The 27,083-nt window shown below is 37.1% G+C and overlaps 1 protein-coding gene across 1 annotated transcript in view; it reads right to left on the reverse strand.

The window, feature by feature from the left end:
- Ica1 (islet cell autoantigen 1) overlaps positions 1 to 27,083 on the reverse strand; it is a 146,012-nt gene that overhangs the window by 104,615 nt on the left and 14,314 nt on the right. The window contains exons 2-6 of the mRNA XM_026391511.1: positions 22,763 to 22,863; positions 17,730 to 17,895; positions 13,400 to 13,472; positions 6,505 to 6,628; positions 2,281 to 2,479 (exon numbers count right to left, since the gene is read on the reverse strand). Of these exons, the coding sequence (XP_026247296.1) occupies positions 2,281 to 2,479; positions 6,505 to 6,628; positions 13,400 to 13,472; positions 17,730 to 17,895; positions 22,763 to 22,779 (579 nt within the window). The 5' untranslated portion in view covers positions 22,780 to 22,863. The remainder of the gene's footprint in view (positions 1 to 2,280; positions 2,480 to 6,504; positions 6,629 to 13,399; positions 13,473 to 17,729; positions 17,896 to 22,762; positions 22,864 to 27,083) is intronic.

Genomic DNA, 27,083 nt, shown 5'->3' on the forward strand with positions numbered 1-27,083 from the left:
CTGCATGTGGTGGGAATGCCAGAGAGGTCTGAGAAAACACGGCCCTGGAACTTCAAACTGGGGGCCTGGCATTCTGCCACTCAATAGAGGAGTGTGAATTTGGGGCCAGGTGCTGGGATTAGGGCTCTCAGGAGAACCAACATGGTCCCTGTCCTGTGGAGGGTCCAGCCTAATCAAATACACACTTAAAAACAGGCTTCTTTTAAAAAACATACTTTTCCCCTAAATTCTGAGTACACCATGTTCAGCTGTTAAATTAAATCCAGCACACCAGGGATTAGGGAGTAAGCCATAGTTTTAGCTACTTCTGCATGGCAAAGGATTTTTTAAAAAACCATATTTTCCAAAGTCAACCAATTGATGACACTAAATGGTGGGAAATGTTTCAATGTTCAAACCAAATGACGAAGGACTTGGTTTCTATTTCATTCTTACAGAGTAACCACCTTCCCCCACACCAAACAAAACCAAATAAACACAATTCCACATGAAATTCTTCTGCCTTCTAGAATAGCTGTATGCTTACTTTTATTATTTGGCACAGGGGAGGGACTCAATAACTGTTAATTGAGTGAATAAATCAGAGGAGAGGAATTACCATGAAAATGCTTTCGTCCATTTTAGGTATGCTTTTCAACTTCCTTTTTTTTGTCTCTTAGGGAAAAAAATTATGCATATTTTCTTGGATTCTGACTTTCACATCCCTTTCTGACCTTGAGTTAGTTACCTAACTGGGTATCATTGTCCTCATCTGTAAAACTAAATCTGTGTGTTGATTACTGAGGGGCTAAGGGAGTAGCAGATACAAGGGTGATCAGCACTATGCCCTGCAGATAATGTTTTTTCTTTCCTTTTTTATACCTATTCCATTCCATTTTTCTCACCCTCTCCCCCAAACAAAGTATGAAAGATAAAGCAAGTTACCAGCCTGGTTAGAAAGCCAGAAAACTTCTAAAGTAGCTTAGATTCACCAGTATCATTTCAAACTGTGACAATTTTATTTACTATCTCAAAAACTTGATTTTTCCCTTTTAAAAGATTACTGAATTTCATAAGATCATCTCTAAAGGAGAGAGATATTTCAATCTTGATGTTCCATGAACTCAGAAGTCTGCCTTATAACATCTATGTTCAGAAAGAAAATGGATGTTGATTCCCTTCCTATGGAAGGATTCTAAATTACAAACCAAGAGGAAATTTGACTTTTAGAGGAATTTGTATCCATCTAATGTGTAGGTCAAGATCTGGTGATCATTCTTTTACACATAGAAGGTCCCTCCTTCCATTTACCCCACCCCCACATCCAGCCTCCAAAACCAGTAAGTTTTTCTATTCATAGTAGCTCTGCAAGGATGTACTTAAAAGAAAATCCAGGAATTTTAAGTAGTTATCTCTAATTACATGTGGATCATTTTAAATGAGTAAGACAGTTGACACAATATTATGTCAAGCTCAACATTTGGCTGATGTTTTTTTTTTCTTTCACCCCCTGAAATACATCCAGTTGACCAAACAAAGAACTACCAAGACTGCACACACACACACACACACACACAAAAAAAAAAAAAAAAAACCACAACTCTCTCCATGTTTTCATAAATACTCAGTGCACCACTGCCACCCAGTGGTAGGATGCATCCTTGTATGTCAAAATCTCCAAACCCTACATTGACACAAGGTAATTAAAAAACTAACTGGAAATTAGCTCTGCTACTCACCAGTTATTTCAGGGCAATTTAAGACCATACTCATCTCTATGGGTACTTATTTTCCTCAAAGAAATTTCTGAAGAGGCCAATATCAGATAAAGTCAATGCCACATTAGCTAATCCTACAACTAAACCCCACTGCTTCTGAACACATCACAAAACAAAGGAGTATTATTGTCTTATTCATTTTAATACACATTAGCAATTTAAAAAGATTGCCCCAATATTGTGTTATCACCTTCCAGATTCATTTTATCTGATCTTGATTTTTAGTTATGCGTGAAAAGGCATTTAAAAGTGACAACCGTACAAAAAGTGCACATTATATAAAAATCTGAGTTCAATTAAAACCAGTTACTGAATCCCAGCAATTTCCAGATGTCTCTTCTATCTTATCCTTAGAGAATTATATATCACATTAATTGGTATTCTGTCACATAAAAAGACGTCAGCAATGATTAATTGCATCCTTGGTGCTTTTGAGCTAAGCCTTCTTCACCAGAGGGATTCAATCACACCTCATTACCTTCTAGCAGGTACCCCTTTTGGTAAACCTCATAAAACCTCCTACCTTCCTGAACTTCTCCATTTGCTTGTAGAGGTCTGGATCGAGCTCCTGAGACACGTCCTTCATCCATAATAATGCCCCCCTGTATTCTGTCCGACACTGTTCCATGCGGTTCACCGTCAGCCATGTATCTGAGATGGCCCGATGCCGAAAAGTCTCCACTTCTTGGTGAAATCGACACAAAGGATTTCTCAAGGCCAATCTGGGGGAACAAAAAAAAGACAAAATGACAACCTTGAAACCAAGGCAATCACCAGTTTGAATCCTTGACACTTTGTCTTAAACTTATGAACCTAGAACAGTGCCTGGAAGAGAAGATTCTCCATTCAGATTTGGTGAATAATAATTAAAATGTATGTGAATCCATGAGTTGGCCAGGGACGACCACCCGTGTTCCATACTTCAGTTTGCTGGGACTAATGTGGACCATTGGGAAACACCTCTCTCAGTGTTGCTGGGGGTGGCCTCAAGCGTGGGCAGTGTTCCTTTGAAGTTGGAACCAATCCTGCATCAATGATGGACAGTCAAGGCATGCCATTTCCATTCCAATCTTGGCCACTTCCTGTCTCCTGATCCCCTAAAGGTGGGCTCCTTGAAGAGACGTATATGACCAGGGCCATTTTGATTACTTTTCAGGAGCCGGGGCATGTGCTGCTTGCTCCAGGAGAAATGAAGCATGAACTGAAGCATTTTCAGGTGGTTAGGAAAGATAAGCACATTTATTGAGGCTCTACCTCGGAGATAGGGTATATAATTTAATTCTTGTAAAAAAGAAAAACCTCTCCAAACTTAAAAGATATACATCAGAAATGTATATTATATGAATGTAAAATTATTATAATATGAGCCAAGCACACTGTCATTTATTCAGAAAAAAAAACATTTGCGATATATCAAACTCTAAGTACAGTATTTACTTTGGGTAGAAAATATTGCTTCTTTCATATTCCTACCCAAAATGAGCAGTGTCAGATGAATTACACTTTTAAAATAAATTCTTTTCCAGAAAGATTCAGGGCACAGGTGCAAAATATAAAAAATGAGATGAATATTTCAATTTCAATTTAAATGCAAACTCAGGGAACAAAGGTGCCAGGGAGCTGAGGGCGACTCCTGGAGGCTCCGTCAGTGTCTGCAGTGCCACCTTATGTGTGCAGACCTGAAAGAGTATAAATGGTTCAATAAGAAAAAAAAAATCCCCTTTGCTTTTTCCTCTTGTCTGAAATGTTTTAAATATTGAGAACTTCTAGAAAAATAACTTGCCCACATTGTCCTACCTAGACATTGGAAATTTTTTCAAATCCATATTGTTACCCCATCGAGGAAACTTGTGCTTTATCCTATTGGTTTAAATTTAATACTCACCTTTCATCAAACAGAATGAGCCATTGTAGCAATGACTAGCAAATAAGTCAGTTAAACAAACACTGGTGTGAAGGTTTGTATAATTGAAGGCTTCTATGAAAAATTGCAGATGTCTCAGATGTCTCCCTGAGTATGGTATTCATTTCTGGACTCCTTTTTCTCTTCCCTTGGATTTCAACTATTTTCCTAAACTGGCTGTAAAGAGGTCTTGTGAATGAACTATTCTTGATTTTTTGCACTACTGTAAAATTGGACAGATACATTTAAAGTTGTAAAGCTTGGTAATAAAAAAGAAAAAGGCATGCTAGGCTCAGTGCCACATGCCTCTAATCCTAGTTGCTCAGGAAGCTGAGGCAGGAGAAACTCAAGTGTGAGGCCAGTCTCAGCAACTTAGTGAGACCCTGTTTCAAAATAAAAAATAAAAAGACCAAGGGTGTAGCTTAGTGGTTGAGAGTCCCTGGGTTTAATCTCCAGTGCTGGGGGAAAAGAGGGCATATAGACTCACCCCATTTTTTTCTTGTTACTTACTCCATATAAAATCAGAAAGGTGAAAACCCAATCACTGTGATACGAGAGACTAGATCACGACTCAAAATAAATAAAAAATATCAAGATTCAGTGATAGATTGGTCCACATTTTCATTCAGGAGAATCCATCCAAGTGTAATAATAAAGTACCTAAAGGTCTACTCCAAGAACAGTTATCCTTTAGCAGGAAAAGGTGGAAATGACCAAAGAAATGAACAGCAGGGCCCAGGTTAAATGTATACCCAGCATATGTTTATTCACACATACTCAGTTAGTGGAATGCTAAGGTGTGGCTGTTTAAGATGTATACACTGAAATTTAAAATGATAGCATATTTGATCATTTAAAATTTAGAATGATAGCATACAATAAGATGCAAACACTAGAAATTATGATATCAGCTATCTGTGTTGGAATATATTCCTGCATACCCTAAATCATGTTTAGGACTGAGAATTCAAAGTCCGGAGAGTTGCATTTAATCCTCAGGAGAGTTGCATTTAATCCTCCTGTTTCCTTCATGTTTAGGAGAACTAGTTGGGATTTCATGTGCCTGGCAACAGTTGAGTGTCAGGAAACCAGAGCCAGTGTGCAGGCCACCTTCCAAATGGTAAAGCTGGTCATACCTCATTAAGTTATGGACACAGCACAGTTTGCTAACACACAGTGCTTACACTTTCAATACCATTCGCATTGTTTTTGTTGGTTTCTTTTACTGTTTGTGTTTGTATCTGAAGCTTAGGTTACATAAACTTAAGGCCCGATATTTGTGCTCTGTGAGATCATCTGGTACGTAATTATGAAAGGGTATATACTGGATAGTCATATAATAGAATAATTAACAATGTTATCAGTAATAATAACCCTTGCATTGTGTTCTGGGATTTGGCTTTGTTTTCCATAAAATAGATGCTAATTTTAGTATGTAGGTATACATAAGAATTTCTTCTAATTAGTGATAGTACATGTTCAACATTTGAGAATTTACTCTATGAAAGACACTTTAGGAATTATTTATCCTCCTAGGGTTGGAGAAGCTCATATGTATACATAAAGCATCTATCAAGGGGTTCAAAGGAGATTATCCCCATTAGTAAAATTGATTTTAATTTTCTCCTTTTATTTTGTCTGTTTTAAAATTTTTCTAAAATGAGTATGTACGGTTTTTACAAGGACAATAATTACTATAAATAAGTATGATAGGTGCATTTCAAGGTTACAAATAAGTATCTTTCTTGGAAACCTAGGGTAGAGAACTGTTGGAAATGGTTTCGTTCAACTATGAGAGTGGGCATGGTCCACACAGTCAGGGTCCAAATGTCATTAGGAAGAACCCAAATCTCTAGGAATGGGATCACTAAAAACTTGACACAGCTGGTTTCTTTTCTACTCCATCTTGGATTTTCATAGGAACACTCATGCAATATGTCAATGGGAAGGAGAATAGAAGGAAAAATTAATAGGAGAAGAAAATATTGGACAATTTGTGTAAGTAAGATTTCTACAGCCTAAATATTTTGGAAATTACCTACAAGCTTTACTTAGATGTGATTCTGCCAAATATTAGTGGATGACAGTTTGGGGGCTTGTTAGTTACTGGAGGAGTTTGAGAGAAACAGTGTCCTTTTCTCAGGCACAAGGAGCAACTGTGTGCTGGGCTCCTGCTTATTTAATACTGACCATAAAAATGAGTCCTGGTTGTATTAAAAAAAATGCCAGTGACCACTCACAGTTTTCTCTGTACTGGAGCTTCTCAAACTTGAATGTACATCAAAATCAACAGGGAATCTTGTTAAAATGCAAATTTCAGAGTCAGCAGATCTGGGGGGGTGGGGTCCTGTTTCTGCATTTCTAATAAGCTCTCAGGTGTTGCTGCTGCTGCTGCTGGCCCAGGGTCTGGGCAGTGTGGGCCAGGGCATCCTGAATAACACCCCTCTGCAGTTAATTGGCCCACAGAGAGCAGGGAGGAAACCCTTCAAGCTGGTCTCATTAGGCTCCTGCTTTAATCAGCTGCTGGAAGCAGACTGATCGTTATGAGCAACGTTGAAGGTCAAATATAAGCCTAGGACAGCACTCACAGTGATTGGCACCTAGAATGCCCCCTATAGGCCCAGAGAAATAAGAAAAAAAAATATTTAAAAATGAACAAGAAGGGAAAAAAGGAATCCTACATGTGATTTTATTCATAGAGTTCAGAAGAAATCAAGTAAACGGAGTAGCTCCTCAACTGCAGGCAAAAGCTTTCTAAAGACAGCGAAACTCCCCTGCATGAGTAGGTGATTCCCAGGTTCTCTTCAGATCCCCCCAAACAGAGCCCCAATAAAGGTCACACACCTTTGCTGGGAAGAAAAACAGAGGGCCTTTCCTGTGGCTTGCATCATTTTTCCTGCTCTGGTTTTATCTTGGAAGCCTTGAGATCGGAGAAATTTTCCCAGTTCATTTTCTTCTTGAGACAAGACTGACGAAGAAAAGACAGAAAGGAGCCATGAACAATGAGCATTTTTATTACAAAGAAAATGAGAGAGAGGAATCACAAGGTCCCCTCTCTCCCAGAGGCAAAGATGAGATGAAATTAAATCCAAGTGGCAGGCTTCAAGGTGAGTTCTCCCCACCTCCCCCACCCTGCCATTTAATGTTCATGCTGTTCTTGCACGTACAATACGAGAGATCAAATTCACTTGAATACATCTGTCAGTGAGTTTGGTGCCTGTAATCAGAACCAGAAAATGACCTCTGTACTGAAAAGCCAGCCCATAATGTGCTGCTTCCAGCTGAAATGAAGGAGTTGGGTTTGTCAAGTATGACGGTGGGAATCTTTTGTGGCTCCTAGAATTCCGTGCTAGTGGCCTCCTATTATTCTATCTGGCTGGTTTTTTGATCTGTGCTTCCTGAGTTACATTCTACTCATGGTAAACCACCTCAAATATCTCACTCATGACACAGGTTTTGGGTAGGAGGTGGGGGTGGGAATTGAGGCTGGGTAGGCCATCAGGTTGATCATTTGGTGGATTTTAAAATACATATGCTGGAACCGGCTCTGAATTGGTTCTGCCTGATCTTGGTCTCCTTTTTAAATACAACTGCAGATGTGACTACTGGTAAACGATCTGTTACAAGTTTTCTACAGATTGATTTAGCTGTAGATATAGTCATAGAATTGCAACATTTTTGACACTGCACTTCTACTGTTAGGGTGTTAGAACATCCTAAGGAGGTAGTCCAGTGAGCACAAAAATAATCAGCATGATTGTTTATTATGGTGAAAAACTCTTGCTTCCTATTCTAGGGACTAATTTGATAAAATACAGAGCATCCACATAATAGAGTAAAGGAGACCCAAATGACACCGAGCTTCCCAGGATTTTTTTTTGTTTGTTTTTTCTCTTTTTCTAAACACAGCATTTACTATCAACATACTTTGAATAACACTCTTGTCCTCATTTCTGTACTGATACATTTCCACACCATGTGTATCTCAAACTGCTTTCTAAATGCTGCTAGGATTCTTGTCTATTTCCATGAGCCATACAGATTTCTTTGAGAATGCACCCCATTCCTAAAAATCTCTCCAACAATAATGTAGAGGTTTGGCCAGGACCCATGAATACAAAGATAACAGCTAAACTCACTACAGCTTCCTTCTTAGTCTGTGACTATAGTTCACTCTATCAGTCCCCTGGGAGGGCCCCATGGAAATGAGGCTTCAGAATCCATTTTTTCCTGAGAGGTAGAAGATGTCCCTCCTTCCTACTTTTGTCTCTCAAAAATCATGCTCACAGATCAAAGCAGGAAGGCTACTTCCTCTGTCAAGCAGTGGATTCCTATTTCTCTGGACAGCAGTGCCTCCTGGGCATGTGTGTTAGCATTTACTGTGGTAGGACCCATGTCAGAGTGTGCATGGGTGAGCATGTGACCTTCCTATGAGACCAGGCTTTCCAGGACAGGGACCTCATCTAAGCTTTATATTTCCCAGTCTAAACATGAAGCCTTATAGTTATGGAAGTAATTAAATGTTTGTGAGGTTGAACTAACTATAATTTTTGCTTTGTTATCCCTGTACATTTTATTTTAAGTTAAAAGCTTATTTCATATTCATGCCATGGTCCTAAGTACCTTAAAAATCCCTGTAACTATAAAAAGTGTTATTATTGTTGTTTTTTAATACCTTCCATTTTTCTTCTCCACTGTGTATTATATCAATCAATCAATTCCACAATGAATCTTTCTCTGTGAAGAGCAATTTCCCATATTTGCTCCTAAGATCATAAGGCTACTGTCACTTTTTTTTTTTTTTTTTAACTTTGAAGCCTCAACTCATGTATGAATGAACACATTTAGTTTAAGGTCAGGAAGAAACCAATTCATGGTACCTTGATGATTACACGGCTGATGAAATGTACTATTTCCTAAAAAAAAAAAAAAATCTAGGTAGATTGAAGCTTTTAAAAATAATTTTCTGGTCATTTTATACATGGGAGGATTAAACCTGGTGGCAAACAAGTTTCATTTAAGTGCTGACTCTGATTAATTGGCAGTGCTTCTGAGAGAGGTGAAAGGAGGTTTGAGCTCCATGGGGCTCAAGGTTGGAATTTTCCAATTAGTGATGGCCATTGTTTAATTTAAACAATTCAAATACTAAAATTAATTGGTAGAAGTTTAAATTCAGGTACAACTTATATATCAGATAACTCAAAAATTTCTACTTGTACAAAGTTTTCAATTAACTGGGGCTTAAAAATTCAAATAAAAACCTATCCACATTTAATTGCTAATTAGATTTTCAGATATATTCTCTCAAAATGCAACTAAAGAACTATGAAACCAATTAGCTTGACAGCATTAACTCACTTAGCCCAGATTTATGGATAATTCAATACGTACTAGACACTTTTCTGCCCCTGGGGATACAGTGATGAGCAAGACACATGAGGTCCCTGCTCTTACAGATCTAATATTCAAGCAGCATGTGACAGAAAAACAAAACATACATAATCACAAATACAAAACAAAAAGAAAAATACAAAAAGAGAGATGGGGAATAAGAGGGACTGGAAGCTGTCTTTCACTGGGTGATTAGGAGAGGCATCTTGGAATAGGACCATTAAGCTCAGTTATCAATGACAAGAAGGGGCTGCTCTAGATACCATTAAGGCAGAGCCATGCCAAGAAGGGGAACAACAAGTTCAAGGCTTCAGATGTCAGGTGGGGAAATGTGGCTGGAGAGGTGTGTCCTGTTTATCAGCCATGGTAGGGGAGTTTGGATTCTACTTTAAGTACTTACTGGATGCTTTTAAAAGGTAGGGAGCAATAGAATCCAATTTATGTTACGTTTAGACCTTTATGAAACCTCTTATGTTGAAATATATGTTAGACTTATAGAAAAATTATGTATAGTATACAGAATTCCTATATGCCCTTCCCCAACTTCCCCTAATATTATATCTTATATGACTGTGACACAAAGATCAAACTAGGAAATTAACATTGGAATACTACTACCAATGAAACCACAGGCTTTCTTAATTTCTTTTTAACCAGTTTTCCCAGGAATGCCCTTTTTCTGTTCCAGCATGGAAGATACTTCAATCTGATAGTTCCTTTATCTTTCTTGTCTTTCAAGACTTTGATGCTTTTTCCCATTTCAGCTTTCCTGAAATATTTTTAAATATTTATTTATTTATTTTTAGGTGAAGATGGATATAATACAATGCCTTTATTTTTATGTGATACTGAGTCCCACTCAGTATCATTCATGTTAGGTGAGCTCTATACTGCTGAGCCACAATCCCAGCCCCAACTTTCCTGAAATATTTTTTTAATGTCGTTCAATTTTGCTTGGTCTGATTTCTCATGATTAGACTGGGGTTATGGACTTGAGGGAAGTATACAGAGGTGAAGAGCCACTCTTAGTGGATGGTATTAAGTTTACATAACAACATGTATTATCACTGGGGATGTTGACTTCTGTCACTTGGTTAAAGTAGTATCTGTTGGGTTTCTTCACTGTAAAGTTAACATTTTTTTTCCTTTTGCAATTATTATTTTGTAATTTTTTTGTAACTTTGAGGAAAGAGTACACAAAACTTTCTTTCCACAAACTAACTTTCACTAATTGTGACACTCTTCAGTGACTCTGACCTGCCATGATTCTCACTGTGGTGTTTACTTAATGGTGATTTTGTGGTATTTTTTCTATATATATTTATTAACTGGAAGTATTTTATAAGGCCTTTTCTTACCTGCCTTTCCATCCATCTACATCCAGATAGACATAATGGGTAATCATTTTTTTCCATGTGTTATATTTCAACAATATCATTGTTTATCTTGATACTTAAATTGTACCAGCTTGGACCATAGGCTTGCTGCTATGCCCTTTCAACTTGCACCCTTTTTCAAAAACTTTCTTGTATGTTGGCCATTATAAAATATTCCAGGCTCATTTTGAACTTTCCCTTCCTCAGCCCTGAAATCAGTCATTTCTTCAAGAAGCACTGCTTTTATGAATAAGGGTGTTTAGAAACCCTTATTCATAAAAGTAGTGTGCTCACTACTACATGGCATTAGTACTACAGGGCATTAGTACTTTGAGGTATTGTCAGCAAAGGCAGGAAATATATGAATGCACAGGAACCCATGTATACTCACTCATCTGTATTCATTTCTGAATCTCTCCATCTGTATCTATGTTAATAACAAAGACTTCATTGACACCTCTGATTCCAGCCCAATACCTCATGTTTATTCTAGCCTTCTCCCTTTATTCACAATTTCTTTCTACTATAGGCAGTAAGAACCCAGGCTGTCATTATCTATAATGTATTTACTTATTTGTTTTACCTCAATATACACACACAGTTTCAGAATTGCTAACCGTTACCCCTATAAGAAATAAACATATTAACAAAAGCAGTTTCCATGTACACTTTGTGTTTAGGTTTAGAATCCTGTAAAAAATACTGTTGCCCAAAATTACTAAGGTTAGTTCTTTTCTTCTCCACTCTAGTCAGTGTGGTGATGCTATTCATTTGTAATGCAATTCAATTTGTTACTGCTTGCATTCCATTTTGGAGCCTCCCAGGTCCTGGCTGGTCTTAAGCATGTTTTGAGTATGTGAAACACCACTAAGCTTGCTAGATACAGCTCCCTCCTCTCCCTTCTGCCCCATTCTCATCCCTACTTCTTTCCAACACTTCCCTACCCACCCCCAGTCTCTTTAATTTCTGGTTTATCTTTCCTGAAATTCTTTAGCATGATAAGAAGACTGTGTGTGTGCGTGTGTGTGTGTGTGTGTGTGTGAGTGTGTGTTTGTGTGTGTACTTTTCATTCTTTACATTTCTATTTTATTATACCCCCCTTCTTTCTTGCTGAAGGGTAGCATACTATCGATATGCATTTGTGCTTGGCTCCTTTCATTTAAAATTATACCCTTAAAATTACTTCATATCATCAGTTCGTAGAGATTTTCCTCATTTCTTTTCTTTGACAGCTGCATAGCAACACCCTCACATTAGCTACCCTATTTTTAGCCTTCCATCCAAGTTGGGATTCCTTTCCATCCCAGCAGTGCAGAACTCCTCCTTCTCATCCCTACTGTGATGGCATGGCTCACAGGAGCTTAGTGGGCAGACACAAAGGGCTCATCCACAACCTACAGCCAAGCTCTGCTGGCACAACCAGACGACTCCTTCAAGGGTGGGCTCACTGTTGCAGCCCCTTACAAGATGATCATGAGATTTTATAGTGTTCAATCCTAATTCTATTAACTAATCTGAGATAGTTGAGGGGAAAGGTCTTTCCAGGTGTTCTACTAGGAACATTCAAATAGATGGTAAGCATAATTTCTATTCGGAGAATCACTGTTTACATAGAATCTGCAAGCACCCATCTTTCCTTCCCTTATGAATATATATATATATATATATATATATATATATATATATATGGCAACTGACTTCATGTGACTCACTTAATATAAAACAATCATAATTTTATAAATATCTTTTGTTTTCTGCTGAGGAGAAAATGATCCATTTCATGCTAAGTATGAAGAGCATGGTAGGTAGAGTAAAAGCAATTTTGACCAATAATTCTCCGAACTTGGGGTTTAAACAAAGGAATGATCTGGTCTGGTTTAAAAGTGTACTCTGGTTGCAGTGTAGACAACAGGTTAGTGGAGGCAGAAGTGTAGACAAGGGGATCAGATAGTAAGCTGATTTAGTAAACCAAGTAGGGGAGTGATGGTGGGGCCTAACTAGGGTAGTGGCAGAGAATACAGAAGAGGAGGGCAAAGCTGAAAGCTATTTAAGAGGCAAATCAGGCCAGCACTGAGAATGACTAAATGTGAGACAGGGAGATGTGAGGGCCGTCCGCATGTGCCTGAATTTCCTCATAGCTCAAGATCCTGGAGTTAGAGCCCTGGAGAAGTCTTAGCCTAAACATTTAGTAAATATTAACAAAGATAATTTATATAATTCTTCCTCTAAGTCCTATGAATTTTGGTCTTTCCTCAAACAGTTCCTCAATGAAACATTACTAATGTAGAAAAACAACTGATCCCTAACTTGTGATTATAGAAAAGGGCTTTGGCAGAGCATCAGAAATAAAATGACACACTGTATTCTAGTCTTAGAAATATAGAAATTATACTATTATATTTATTATGATTTAAAATAAAGTTTAAAAACATATCAACATACAACTTGATATTTAGTATTTCAGGGATAACTTTGTTGCGAATGCTTTTAAGACAGGATGACTGTGTGAAACTCTCATTCCAGCCCAATACCTTATGTCTGACATGAGAAATGTTCTTGAGGACATACTGTCAACAAAATATCACCAGTGAATTAACTGTATATGCCTTCTCTCTCCACCTGACTTCTTTAAAAGGGACAACACTGGATGTAAGAGAGCCAGGGCAATCAAATAAAAATAACCCCAATTTAAAAGCCCAAGGCATAAAACTGAGAAAACTTTTTTATACTTGGGAAAATAAATGGTATGTCTAAATCCATGGGACATCCAATACAATATTCTCCTAGTATGATTCTTACTTTGAAAGATAAACAACCTATGTAAATTAGGTAAAATTATTAGAGACCTTTCTCTTCGTGGCTTAAACAAATAAATACCCATAAAGAGTTCCTTAAACATGTTAAATGATATATGAAGGTGAAACATACTGCTTTTTCTTAGGGTCTATCTGTCACACTTATGATATACTTACAACATATCCTCTTTTGATAGAGTACAATTGCTTTAGATAAATCCAAACAGGTTCTCTGAATTGAGTGAAACAACTGTAATAAAAAAAGAGAACAGAATAAAACAGATAGCAGTGAAATAAAAAATAATTACACTGAACAAAACCATAGTGTATAAATTACCCACTAAAAACAAGATAACATGTCTGTCTAAGTGTGTTTGGTGTTATGAAGAGTATCATATAGAGACTGTGACCAGCACCATTAAATATGTTCTTATTTTCCTTTACTTATTGGAATTCATCATCTCTGTGATCTAAATTAAGATCTACAGCAACAATTATTTCCGCCAGACTATAGAAATAATAGCTGAAAACAGAAAACTAAGTGAAGGGCGCAATTAGAGGAGTTGGTAAACCAGAGACCCAATATTCATTCATAACCTAATTTATTCCCTTCACCATTTGCTGTCTTTTTTTTTTAATGGAAGATTTGTCAAGTAAACATTATATTTAAAAGATGACGTCAACTTGTTTTATGATTTTAATGTATTTTATGGCAAGCTTAAAAAACTGGATAAAGCAAACAAAAATCAATCATCTGAGTGTCCTGTCTGTTTGAAAGGCATCTGGTAAAAATGATGTTTAGTTAGGAGCAAACATCATTACTTATTTTCCTAATGATTTCATAAAATATACACAGTGAGACAACCTAATGCCATTGCTATGGTCATATTGGAGAAAACTGGGGGAAAGGCAAGCAGGATTGAATTGTGGAGAATCTAACTGGATTTTAACTCGGGGGGGGGGGGGGGGGGAGGGCATCTCAGTTTTTGCTTCAGAAACCAAGATAGCTCAAGGAAAGACAGAAGAGATAGCAGGGTTTGAATCTTAAATGTTCCCTGAGAGGCCCATCTGCTAACAGCTTGGTCTCCAACCTATGGTGCTATTGGGAGCTGGTGGGACCAAGCAGAAGGTATTGGCGGGTGGGGGGAGGGCATGTTCCCTTGAGAGAGATAAGGAACTGCAGCCTCTTCCCCACTGTCTTTGCCTCCTGGCTGTCCTAAGGAACACGTTTCCTCCAATTACACCACAGCCTCCAAAGTAATGGGGCCAAGTGACCATGGAATGAACCCTCTAAAACTGAAGCAAAATAAAAATTTTCCTGTTTTTAACTTGATTTATCTCACGTATTTGTTACAGTGACAGAAAGCAAACTAACATAGTTCACACTTTCTTTACCTCTGACTACAGACTCAAGAGACCTGGGCTGGGAACAATTAGAAAACCTGGCAGACAAACATATTGCCTTGCGGAGTCACTCAGTGAGGCCAGGCAAGGTTTTCTTTCTTCCTCTCTCCCTACTTAACTGGCCACGTTGTAGAAATTATGTTACAAAGCACTTCAATATTTGAGTGAAAACAGATGATCTGCTTCATTATAAATTTGACCAAATTATCTAATAAAAATGGATGCGTGCACATGTACATGAAAGATTAAAACCATTCCTAGGAATACTTAATATAATAAAACATGGTCATGAAGAATATAAATATATGAGTTTACTAAATTGCATCCTCAACCTGTTTATAGATATGAAAAAAAATCCTATACCATAAAATAAAACAGAAAACTGGCAGTCTGAATCCATCCCTTAGCAAATGCTTGATGTCAGTAGTCTGGGCCACAGACCACCAGAAAAGGACCAAGTTGGTTCTTTTTCTCATTCTTGAATATAACAGCTAAGAGATGTTCTGTTCTGACTGTTCATTATTTAAAAATTAAGATAGAAGTTGAATGCAATAAAATGCACAGTTCTTTAATGTTCAGTTTTATGAATTTTTATTATTATAAACATTTGTGTAATCACGTCCAAAGCAAGATAAGAAACATTTCCCCATCCATACTGTCCCACTGTACTCTGGCAGCCACTAAAAACTTCTATCACCATAGATTCTTTTTTTATGTCCTTGTACTAAGGATTTGCTTTTGAGAAAATCATTTTAATATCAAGCAATGTGGATAAATGTTAAACTTAGCACAACATTTCTATATTAACTTCTCAATGAATTGCAATAGTATCTGACCTGTATTAAAATTTGGCCCACAAGTTTTCTGAGCCAGCAAGGTCTTGGTTCATAAGCAAGGCTTCTATGGATAACTCAGTATAAAAACATGTCATAATGATTTGCATTTCATTTTTATATTTTATTGATGGAATCAATTTTCTCTATAACCATCAACATCAGTATGAACATTTCTGCAGAATCCTCTGTCATGGGTAAAATTACTAGTCACTGCTAACTACTTTGAAAGTCACATGTTAGGACAGCAGTTATTTGGAATGAAGTACAGTGGTTTGTTAAAAGTGTTGTGGAAAAAGTCAACATATAAATATGATATTTAATACAGTAGTAATTAGCATCTTTCTTTTTGAATGATTGACTTGTATTTACTAGGTTGTTAAAAAGGAAAAAGCTATGAACTATGAAAAGCATTTATAACTTATAACAATTTACCCTGCAAATTTATAATATAAAAATCAGAACTTGTTTCCTGATTCTACTTTTTTTTTCCAATGTAGGAATATCCTTTAGAAAATCCTTGTCAACCCAGCTTCTTTGCAGAATTTCCACTTACAGAAGGAGAGACAGGGCTGATATTAATTGCACCAACATGTACAGGTATTCATTTAGTACCTGTTGAATGTGTACTGTGAGACTGGTGGGGATAAAGTGGTAGGCTAGCACGGACTTTAGCCTTTTACTGGGGATAAGGCAGGCAAACAAACCAACACCTGAGATAATTCCATGAGATGAGACCCTGAGCAAATAAAACAAGGCCATGTGTGAGAAGAGTGGGTGGAGTGGATGAGGAACAGGGGTGGATCTCAGTGACTTTAAACAGCATATTCAAGTTCAGGTGACCTTTAGGCCAAGACTGGAACTATGAGGAGGAGCCATTCAAGGGAAGGTTTGGGAAAAGAGTATCCAGGCAGACCACAGGAAATAGTTTGATAAGCTTGAACTTGCTTGATTGTGGCCTGAGAACTAGGAAAAGGCCATTAAGCCTGGAGGGTGGTGTGGGCAGTGTAAGTGTTATGGGAGAGAATTCTTAGGACAGGGAGGCAGAGCCAGGTGTGTCAGGAGCTTTGTTAGGTTCCAGAGATAATTTACAGAAGGCATTCTGAATAGTCCCTGGGACATAATAAGAACTAAGTAAACATAAGCTATCACTCTACTTATTACCTAATTTAATTCTCATAATAACTGTAAGTAAATAATTATTCTTGCTTCCATTTCAAGCACTAAAAAAACAAGGATAAGAGAAATTTTTTTTTTTTTAGGTCGTTCTCCCCAGGTCACAAAAGCTGGCAGGTGCAATTGTAGCCATATTGATTGCACAGGGAATTCACAGTCTCAAAGTCAGCCCATCTCTCACTGGGCAGCCTACACTTCAGAAAGCTCTGCCTGAGTCTAGGTCTATCCTCAGATGAATGGAAACCCTCTTCCACATAACAGACCTTCCTATGTAATTGACAACTAAGTCTCCCTTTAACCCTCTCTGTTTTGGGATAACCATGGTTTCTACCACCCCAGCCACCCTTCTGGGAAATTTGGAGCTCTTTTTTTTTTTTTTTTTTTTTTTTAGTTCCATTAAATAATGTTAGATTCATTAACTTTATTTTGCACATTAAATATAGAGAATCTGTTGAATCCTTATCAGACCATGTATTGCATTACTCCTTTTGATGCCCTGTCACCCACAGAAATGTTATGGTTTCAAAGTTGTAATCTAAACCATTGGCATAAATGTCCAGCAAGACAGTTAGTGGGCCTTCTACTAGTTACATTAATACTCTTGATCAACCAGGTAGGAATTCAGTTTGCTATATTACTAAATAGTCAAAGTATCTGCTTAGTTAATTCATTCTAGAATTTTCCAGGGTTTAATACCATCTTATTAGGCTCTACTTTCCAGATTATTTTACCCATGTCCTCGTAATTTTATTATTATTTTTAAATGTAAACATCTACAGGAACCTTAGTTTTCTGAACCCTCCCCAATTCTGACTCCTCAGCTATCAATAGCAGCGACTCTTTGTAATAATTTTGACAGTAAACATTTATTGGGAATTTACCACATGCCATGCATTCCAACTAAGAGCTTGAAAAACAAATTAAGGCATGCTGGTGGCTATAGGAGAATTTGTTGATTTTAACAAAATGTACTGGGTATAATTATTTGATTCTAGATCTTCCTGATTTTCAAATATAAAGCACACCTAGGCCTGCCCGGGTGAAGTGATGCTCTCAAGACACTTTGCTGGGGCTGTGAGCTGTAAAGAGCTCACCTCTAGCTTGGCATCCAGGTCTGCATCCGAGGCGACAACATGTTCATCTTCCTTCTTCCCCGTGGCTTTAATGAAGGCCTGCTTCGTTTCCCAGTACTTCTGTTGCATCTTATTGACAACTGACTTATCTTGAGTATATCGATCCTGTAAGTCCCAGGAATAACTGCTGAAAACATATAAAGAGCTATTTTATTCAATACTTTCATAAAGATTTAAGATATTATAGCATGAAAAATTTATCTAGATATGGTGTTCTAATATACATTGACATTTACAACATTCATAAACATGTAAGTACTTTCTTTTTTTATAGAACAAATTTATAACAATTTATTATATATTTTACAAAAAAACTAGGAGAGAGGAATTTGAAGGTTTCCAACACTAAAAATAAGTGTTTAAGGAGATGGAAATGTTAATTATCATGATTGGATCATTATACATTGTAAATGCATATATCAATTTATTACACTGTATGCCAAAAAGATGTACAATTGTCAAAACTAAAAAAATAACATAAAAGGTCTTAAGTAAATAAGAAAATAAATACATTTATTTGATTTTTTTTTTACAGTGTTGGACAAATAGTTTATTTTTCCCGTTCAGTGAAGGATGAAGCCAAGCTGTACAGGATAAATATCTAGGTTCTTTTCTTCTGTCCTGAGAAGATGTGGCTTTCATATTCTTTGTTATAAGTTAACTATTATACCTCCAGGAATCCCTTAAACATTCTAAGCAAGAAGAAGAGAGAAGGGCAGAGAGACTAACCATCCTTATATCTTTGGGGAAAAAAAATCTGGAAACCTAACCCAGTGCCACTTACACATTATTGGTCAAAACTAAATTTCCTGGCCATGTAAGTACTTTCTTATGTAGATATTACACCAAGAACATTAAATCAATTATTTCTAACCTGCTCTAAAATTGCATAAGTTAGAGTGAGGAAATTTAGAATCATTTGTAGGAAATCAAGAAAACTACATCTTCAGGAGAATTTAGATATCAATAAGTGGACACACTCCTTTTAGAGGTGGAGAAAGTAAGGCCAAGAAGGCCAGGTGACTGGCTCCAGGGACCACGGGGAATCAGGGACGAAGGAAGACACCATCACACTTTCTCCATCCCCCTGTATGGAATGAAGTGATGGCAAAGTAGAAAGAGGCTGAAAAATAACACCCTTAACATCTGTTAAAGAAGAATCTAAAATAATCAAACTCAGAACTAGGAAGTAGAATGGTGGTTGAGGCTGAGGGAAAAAAAAATGATAAACTGCTAATCAACATGCATAAAACTTTCATTTATGAAAGATGAATAAGTTCAACAGATCTGCTGTATGATACTGTGCCTATAATTAACAATACTATATTGTACACTTTGAACTTTTCTAAGAAGTAAGTCTTATGTTAGTTGTTCTTACCGCAGTAAAGTAAACTAATGGGGCTGGGCATATGGCTCAGGGGTAGAGTGCCTGCCTTTCATGAATGTGGCCCTGGGTTGGATCCCCAGTACCAAAAAATAAAATAAAATAAATAAAAATTTAAAATCTGTGACTGATTTCCAATGTCATAAACTATAAATTTTTCAAATGATACAGATAGAAAACCATTGTTCAGGAAGGTCATAAAGCAAATCAAAAAGAATGTAAAGAAAAAAACTAGAAACAAAACTTAGAATGAAATGGGATTCCTTCAATGAAAGCGATGAGTACACCAAATGCTGGCGCAAAGTTTCCTGTTGGAGCTCCATCCTTCCCCCTGCTCTGTGTTCCTCTATGTCTAAAGTTCCTGTTCCTAACTGCCACACAGGGCCCCTGACAACTGCCCTCTGCTGATAGGTAACTTCTTCCACCCCAGCTCTAGATATGCCAGCTTATGTCCTGTGAGCTGCTTAGTAGAATTAGATCAAAATACCAGAATCTCAAAACACAATGATTTATACTCTCCTTCCTTGACATTTTCATCAAATCTATAACTTTTAATTCACATGTCTTAAAAAGTCAGCATTTCATGGTGCTGGGAAAACTGGAAATCCATTTGCACCAAAATGAATCTGAATCCCTATCTCTCGCCGTGCACAAAAGTTAACTCAAAATGGATCAAGGAGCTTGATATTAAATCAGAGACACGGCATCTGATAGAAGAAAAAGTTGGTTACGATCTACACGCTGTGGGATCGGGCTCCAAATTCCTCAATAGGACACCCATAGCGCTAGAGTTAACAAATAGAATCAACAAATGGGACTTACTCAAACTAAAAAGTTTTTTCTCAGCAAAAGAAACAATAAGAGAGATAAATAGGGAGCCTACATCCTGGGAACAAATCTTTACTCCACACACTTCAGATAGAGCCCTAATAACCAGAATATACAAAGAACTCAAAAAATTAGACAATAAGATAACAAATAACCCAATCAATAAATGGGCCAAGGACCTGAACAGACACTTCTCAGAGGAGGACATACAATCAATCAACAAGTACATGAAAAAATGCTCACCATCGCTAGCAGTCAGAGAAATGCAAATCAAAACTACCCTAAGATACCATCTCACTCCAGTAAGACTGGCAGCCATTAGGAAGTCAAACAACAATAAGTGCTGGAGAGGATGCGGGGAAAAGGGCACTCTTGTTCATTGCTGGTGGGACTGCAAATTGGTGCAGCCAATTTGGAAAGCAGTATGGAGATTTCTCGGAAAGCTGGGAATGGAACCACCATTTGACCCAGCTATTCCACTTCTCGGTCTATTCCCTAAAGCCCTAACAAGAGCATGCTACAGGGACACTGCTACATCGATGTTCATAGCAGCTCAATTCACGATAGCAAGACTGTGGAACCAGCCTAGATGCCCTTCAATAGATGGATAAAAAAAATGTGGCATTTATACACTATGGAGTATTACTCTGCATTAAAAAATGACAAAATTATAGAATTTGGAGGGAAATGGATGGCATTAGAGCAGATTATGCTAAGTGAAGCTAGTCAATCTTTAAAAAACAAATACCAAATGACTCCTTTGATATAAGGGGTGTAAACAAGGACAGGGTAGGGACGAAGAGCTTGAGAAGAATATTTACAGTAAACAGGGATGAGAGGTGGGAGGGAAAGGGAGTGAGAAGGGAAATTGCATGGAAATGGAAGGCGATCCTCAGGGTTATACAAAATGTCATATAAGATGTAAGGAGGGGTAAGTCAAGAGAATACAAATGGAAGACATGATTTACAGTAGAAGGGGTAGAGAGAGAAAAGGGGAGGGGAGGGGAGGGGAGGGGAGGGGGGATAGTAGACAATAGGACAGACAGCAGAATACATCAGACACTAGAAAGGCAATATGTCAATCAATGGAAGGGTAACTGATGTGATACAGCAATTTGTATACGGGGTAAAAGCGGGAGTTCATAATCCACTTGAATCAAACCGTGTAATATGATGTATTAAGAACTATGTAATGTTATGAACGACCAATTAAAAAAAAAAAAAAAGTCAGCATTTCAGATGATTTCCTTAACAACAGTTATTGCTGGTAAGAGAAGTAGGTTTATGGAAGACTTTCATGGTGGGCCTTATACCCTTCTGTAGTATTTAAACATTTTATTATGAGTTCACAAATGAGAAAATAAGATAAAAATATGCATAACATTTATGTAAAAGACAATCTGTCTATATAACATGCACATTAAAATATTGGAAGGATTGACCCCAAAGACTGCGGTTATTTCAGGGGAATGGGAGTCTCAAGAATAGGGCATAAAATGGATTTAATTTCATTCTCTCTCTCTCCAGCCATCATATTAACAACAACAACACAAAAATTTTATTTTGGCATGTATAAAGATATGAATTGGCATGAATATACTTTGTGTACAACCAGAGATATGAAAAATTGTGCTCTATATGTATAATAAGAATTAGTGATGCATTCTGCTGTCATATATAAATAAAGAATTAATTTAAAAATTTTATTTTGGAACAAAAAAGGAGGGGAAAGAGATCTAATGAATACCCACCAGCCTCTACCACTCAAAAAAAGAAGAATCTCAGATTTCAAAAGTTTAAGAATCTTGCTCAAAATCACCCAGGATTAAAATCCAGATGTTTTCTTCCACAGTTCAGTCATTTAGATGTACTCCGTAGCCCTTGTATTTTAGCAGCAAGCTCTAAAGTATAGTAAGCAGGAGAGTTTGGGAAGGCCTACTTCTTGGGGCTTTCCCATCTGCTTTAGGTGAGTAACTATTTGCCCAAGACTCCTGCCAGGATATGGCAGCCACTAAGAGAGTCACAAGATGGAACCAGTTCATGATCAGGAGGCAAGGTAAGACAGAGAATAAGAAGTCTGACAATTCTTAGATGACTGTCAAATGGGGATTCTTAATTACTTTTAAAAAATAATTACATTTTAAGATATGCAAAAGTTCTTTGAAGTTTGACATTGATGTTACCAAGGACTTGGGCCTAATTTCTTCTCTAATGCGAAAGGAGGGATTAAAAAGTGTATTTCTTGTTTTAATTAATTGTATATTTGAAAAATAAAATGGAATTCATTCTCATGACACAAATTAAAGAAGGTACAACTTGACACAAATCTGCTTGCTGGTTGAGTCACAAGTTCAAAAGGTTTAGAAGCACTGCATAAAGGGCTCTAGAACTTCCCAGGGGTTTAATATGCTATTTCCATATAACATGTTATTTCTACATAAATGAGAGAGCTAGCTTGGTTACCACATCTGTTCTATTCAGCATCATACACTTCAACCACGACTGGCTTCCGAATGTTCATGAAGGTTGCAGTTAGTAAGTCTGAATAGTGTGTGACAGCAGAACCATACTTTATTTCATAGATACCCTATATAACATTCCTTATGCCTTCCAAAGGTGGAAGATATAAATAAGAAAGTAATAAAAATGCATCAACCTGGAAAGGTTATTTACTGCTAATGTGTCTCAATTGTTCCATTCAATAGACATTTGCTGAGCATGAACTATGTGATTTCTACCTTATTAGCCTATCCCAATTTAGTTAAGACAACACACTACTTACCATTTGTGTCCTGACATGTTTTCTTCTTCTTCTTTTTCTACTGTTGTTGATGCGGGGAGAAGGGGCAGGGAAAAAGCATGAGAGGATACGTTATATTAAACCTGAAATAAAACAAACGTGTTTAACAGTTACACATTATGTTACAATTACACATTAATGTGACACATAAAAATTGTCAACCCAAGCCATTTCTGGTTGTATTTTAGGGCCAAACACTATTCCATAGTAATGCTGCATATCAGTGTGGAGAATAGCTCAGCTAAATTACACTGGAAGAAATATCCCAAATGGAGCTTAAGAAATGAACAGGCAATATAATATTACCTATTGTTGACATAATACCAATATTATGTACAATGAGCTGTGTAATAAAACCACCATGGTTTTAATTAGCTTTTAAATTAAATTTATTTTAACTGACATATAAAAACATAAAATTGTACCTATTAATGTGGTAACATGTAATGCTTCCATGTAAAGAATTTCTTAGCACTGAAGAACAATAAATTCCAGACAGCGGTTGTCTGCAAGGGTTGTGATTTAAGTTTCAACATGTTAGGTTCAATGGTGAATTTATTGCATCCAGATTTGAAATATTTCATATTCAATGTTTTAAAGAAATGAACGAGCACATTGCAAAAACAAAACAAATAAAAAAATTTAAAACCCCCAAACCAAAAGATACCAATGAGAGTCTAAAGGAGGAAGCAATGTGATATTTAGCAGCCCAGCAATGAATTTTCATTTCATTAGTTAATACGGGAGCCACTTCTGGCCTTTGTCCTTACTCTATTTGCTCGAAGCTGGGAAGCTAGCCAGCCCAGGGGCACAGCCAAGCAGCCCAGCTACGTGAGCAACACCTGCCTATGTAGATACTGGAAAAAATAGAGAGCTCACTGCCCCAAAGGAGTGGCCTCAGGCTGCCACAGTGAGTGCTCAGCATGTGACCACTTCAGATGCTCCACAAAATCAACCCAATCCTTCTCTGTCTCAGACAGGGTCCTCAAAACCAGTACCCCTAAAATGATTAGAAATTTCCTAGGCTTTAAAAAAGTGGTTTAGGGAAGTAACTTAAGGTGTTGAAATTCCAGATTTCAGGAAGGGGAGGAGGAGGGAAGAGGAGAAAGAATGTTTAGATGTCTCTGCAATGATTGCATCCCATAATTGATCTCTGTTCCTCATGCAGGACACTCAGATATTTGGACAAGTGGCTCTGGGGATGACATTCAGCATGAGTGTGCTTTATAGCTTTGCCCTCAGTGTGGCCATGGAGGGACCACAAACTTCCAGTTCTCTCACAATGCACACAGCTTGCTTGCAAGTACGCATTTCCTTTAGCTCAAGATTTTCAACAAAATTTCTCACAAAAAGAAGTTGTTCAAAACAAATGAAATTGTCATGGTTCTTCCTAAGTTTCATTTTACCATGAACTATAAGGATAGTTAATGCTTTTTGATTAATGTTTTTATTGTGATAAAAAACACTTTTCTCTCTTAATTCTTAAGTATACAGGACATTTTTTGTTTGTTTGTTTTGGGTACTGGAGATTGAACCCAATGGCACTACATCCCCAGCTCCTTTTTAACTTCTAAATTTTGGAGACAGCCTCTCATTAAGTTGCAAAGGCTGGCCCCAAACTTGGGATCCTCCTGCCTCAGCCTCCCTTAAAGATGTGTGCCACTGCACCCTGTTCAGTATTGTTCACTATATGAACATTGCCGTACAGTGGATCTCTAGAACTTACTCATCTTGCATGACTAAAACATTATACCCACCTAATAGCAACTCTTCTGTATCGTTTTTCCAGTCCCTGGCAACTCCCTTTTTACTTTCTGATTCTATGAGTTGACTACTTTGGATACTACATATAAATGGAATCATGCAGTATTTGTGGGTTTATGATTGGTTTCTTTCACTTTGCATAACCTCCTTCAAGTTTATCCACATCGTAGCATGTGACTGGATTTCCTCCTTTGGTAAAGCTGGATGATATTCATTGCATGCAACACATGCTGTCAGTGGTCATCTGGGCTGCTCCCCCATTTAGCTATTGTAAATAATGGTGCAATGGTGATGGATGTTATATATCTCTTTAATATATCTTTCTTTTGGATATATAACCAGAAGTGGGATTGGAAGATCATATGGTAGTTCTATTTTCAATTTTTTGAGGGACTTCCATACAGTTTTCCATAGTGGCTGCACAATTTTACAATCCCACCAACAGCACAGGATGATGCTGTATCTCTTCGTCTTGTCAATGCTTATCTTAATTTTCATGTTTTAGTGGTTTCAGTCAAGTGATAGCCTATTATGGTTTTGATTTCCCTGATGATTAAGCAATATTGAGTATCTTTTCATATTTGTTGCCATTTTGTTTATTTTCTTTGGAGCAATACCTTTTGAAATCCTTTGCCCATTTAAAAATTGGATTATGTTTTTCTGTTACTGAGTTAAAGAAGTTCTCTCTGTATTCCAGATTTTAACTCCTTATTTAATATATAGTTTGCAAATATTTACTCCCATTCTGCAGGTTGCCTTTGATTTTGTCTCTGTTAATTGCTTCAAAGGAATCAACTTTATGATTATTAAAATATCTAACAATTGAAATTTTTTTATGTTAATGACAAAAATTACTGAGAAAACTGCTCACTCTACGTAGATTTCCAGGCTATTCCCAGATCATCATGGCTTGTGGCAGTTTTTGCTGACATACTATTTACAAACCATTGGAATCTTCTGGAGTATTACCATGCAGATTTATGATCCCCTTCCCTTCCCGGCTGACATACAATCTCTAGGAATGGGTCTGGGAATCCATGTTTTTGACAAAAATTACAAGTGATTTTTAAGCACATTAAAGCCTAAGAGCCTTAGTTAAATAACACACAGGATATGTCCCTTGTTTCTTCAACAAACTGCTGTATTATATGCCACTAGAGTAAGGAGTGTGGATGGCCAAGTCAGGTAAGCTCTCCAGAGCACATGTGAAGGTCTCAGGAGAAGCCAGTGCTCACATCTCTTTTTATACCTGTCCCAACTCCACATTAGAGACATTCTTAAGATAACCAGACCCAATCCATCCCATCTTGCTCTATCACTTTTCAAACCCAACATTGTCAAAATCACTACCTTAAAAATCATCATTGAGGCTGAGGTTGTGGCTCAGTGGTAGAGCACTTCCTAGCATGTGTGAGGCACTGGGTTCAATTCTCAGCACTACATAAAACAAACAAAAAAATCAATAAAACAAAGGTCCATCAACATCTAAAAAAATTCAAAAATAATTATAATCCTAAAACACTGATTTCTGTCCAACACTTTGGTTTATCAAACATTTACTGAGCATCTAATAAATCTAGAGTAGACACTGTCTCTGGCCTCAAGGAACTTGTAAATCTAGATAGCTGTGTTCAACAGAAAAAACACTATCAACTGAATATGTAATTTTAAATGATCTCTTAGCTGTGTTAAAAAATGAATAAGAAATAGTGAAATAAATTTTAATATTTTATTTAATTCAGTATATTTAAAACATCTCAACATATAATCATTGTTAAAATACTAATAATATGTTTGCATTTGTATATTTATACCAAATCTGAAATATATTCACTCAGAGTGAATCTCAATTCAGACTTGACATGTTACATATTCAATAGCTACATAGGGCTAGTGTTTTAGTCAGGTTTTTGTCACTGAGACCAAAAGACCCAACAAGAACAACTTAGAGGAGGAAAGAATTTATTTTGGCTCACTGTTTCTGAGCTTTAGTCCATGGTCAGCTGATTCCATAGCTCTAAGCCAGAGGTGAGGGAGAAGAACATTATAGTGGAAGGGAGTGGTACAGGAAAGTTGCTTAGTTTGAAAACCAGGAAGCAGAGAGCTCCATTCATCAGGGACAAAATATAAACCCCAAAGTCACACCCCCAGTGACCTCCTTCCTCCAGTCATACCCTACCTGGCTACAGTTACCACCCAGTTAATCCAGTCCAGTGAATTAATTCACCAATTAGGTTACAGTTCTCATAATCTACTTATTACACCTCTCAACATTCTTGCATTGTCTCTCACATGAGCTTTGAGGAGATACCTTGTGTCCAAAATATAATTTAGTGACTAGAGTATTTAGTGAAAAGTTAGTAGTAAAGACAGATGCATAAACATAATTTCCAGAATAAGGAGACCTTGAACATTTGGAAGCAAACTATAATAAGACCTTTATGAATCTCAACATTTAATAAATTTTGCTGTTAAAATATCATTTCCCTGTAAAATGGAGTAAAGTCTATGATTAATACTTCAATTTACAATTCTACAA

The sequence above is a fragment of the Urocitellus parryii genome, chromosome 3 (assembly GCF_045843805.1).
Source record: "Urocitellus parryii isolate mUroPar1 chromosome 3, mUroPar1.hap1, whole genome shotgun sequence".
Taxonomy (NCBI): Eukaryota; Metazoa; Chordata; class Mammalia; order Rodentia; family Sciuridae; genus Urocitellus; species Urocitellus parryii.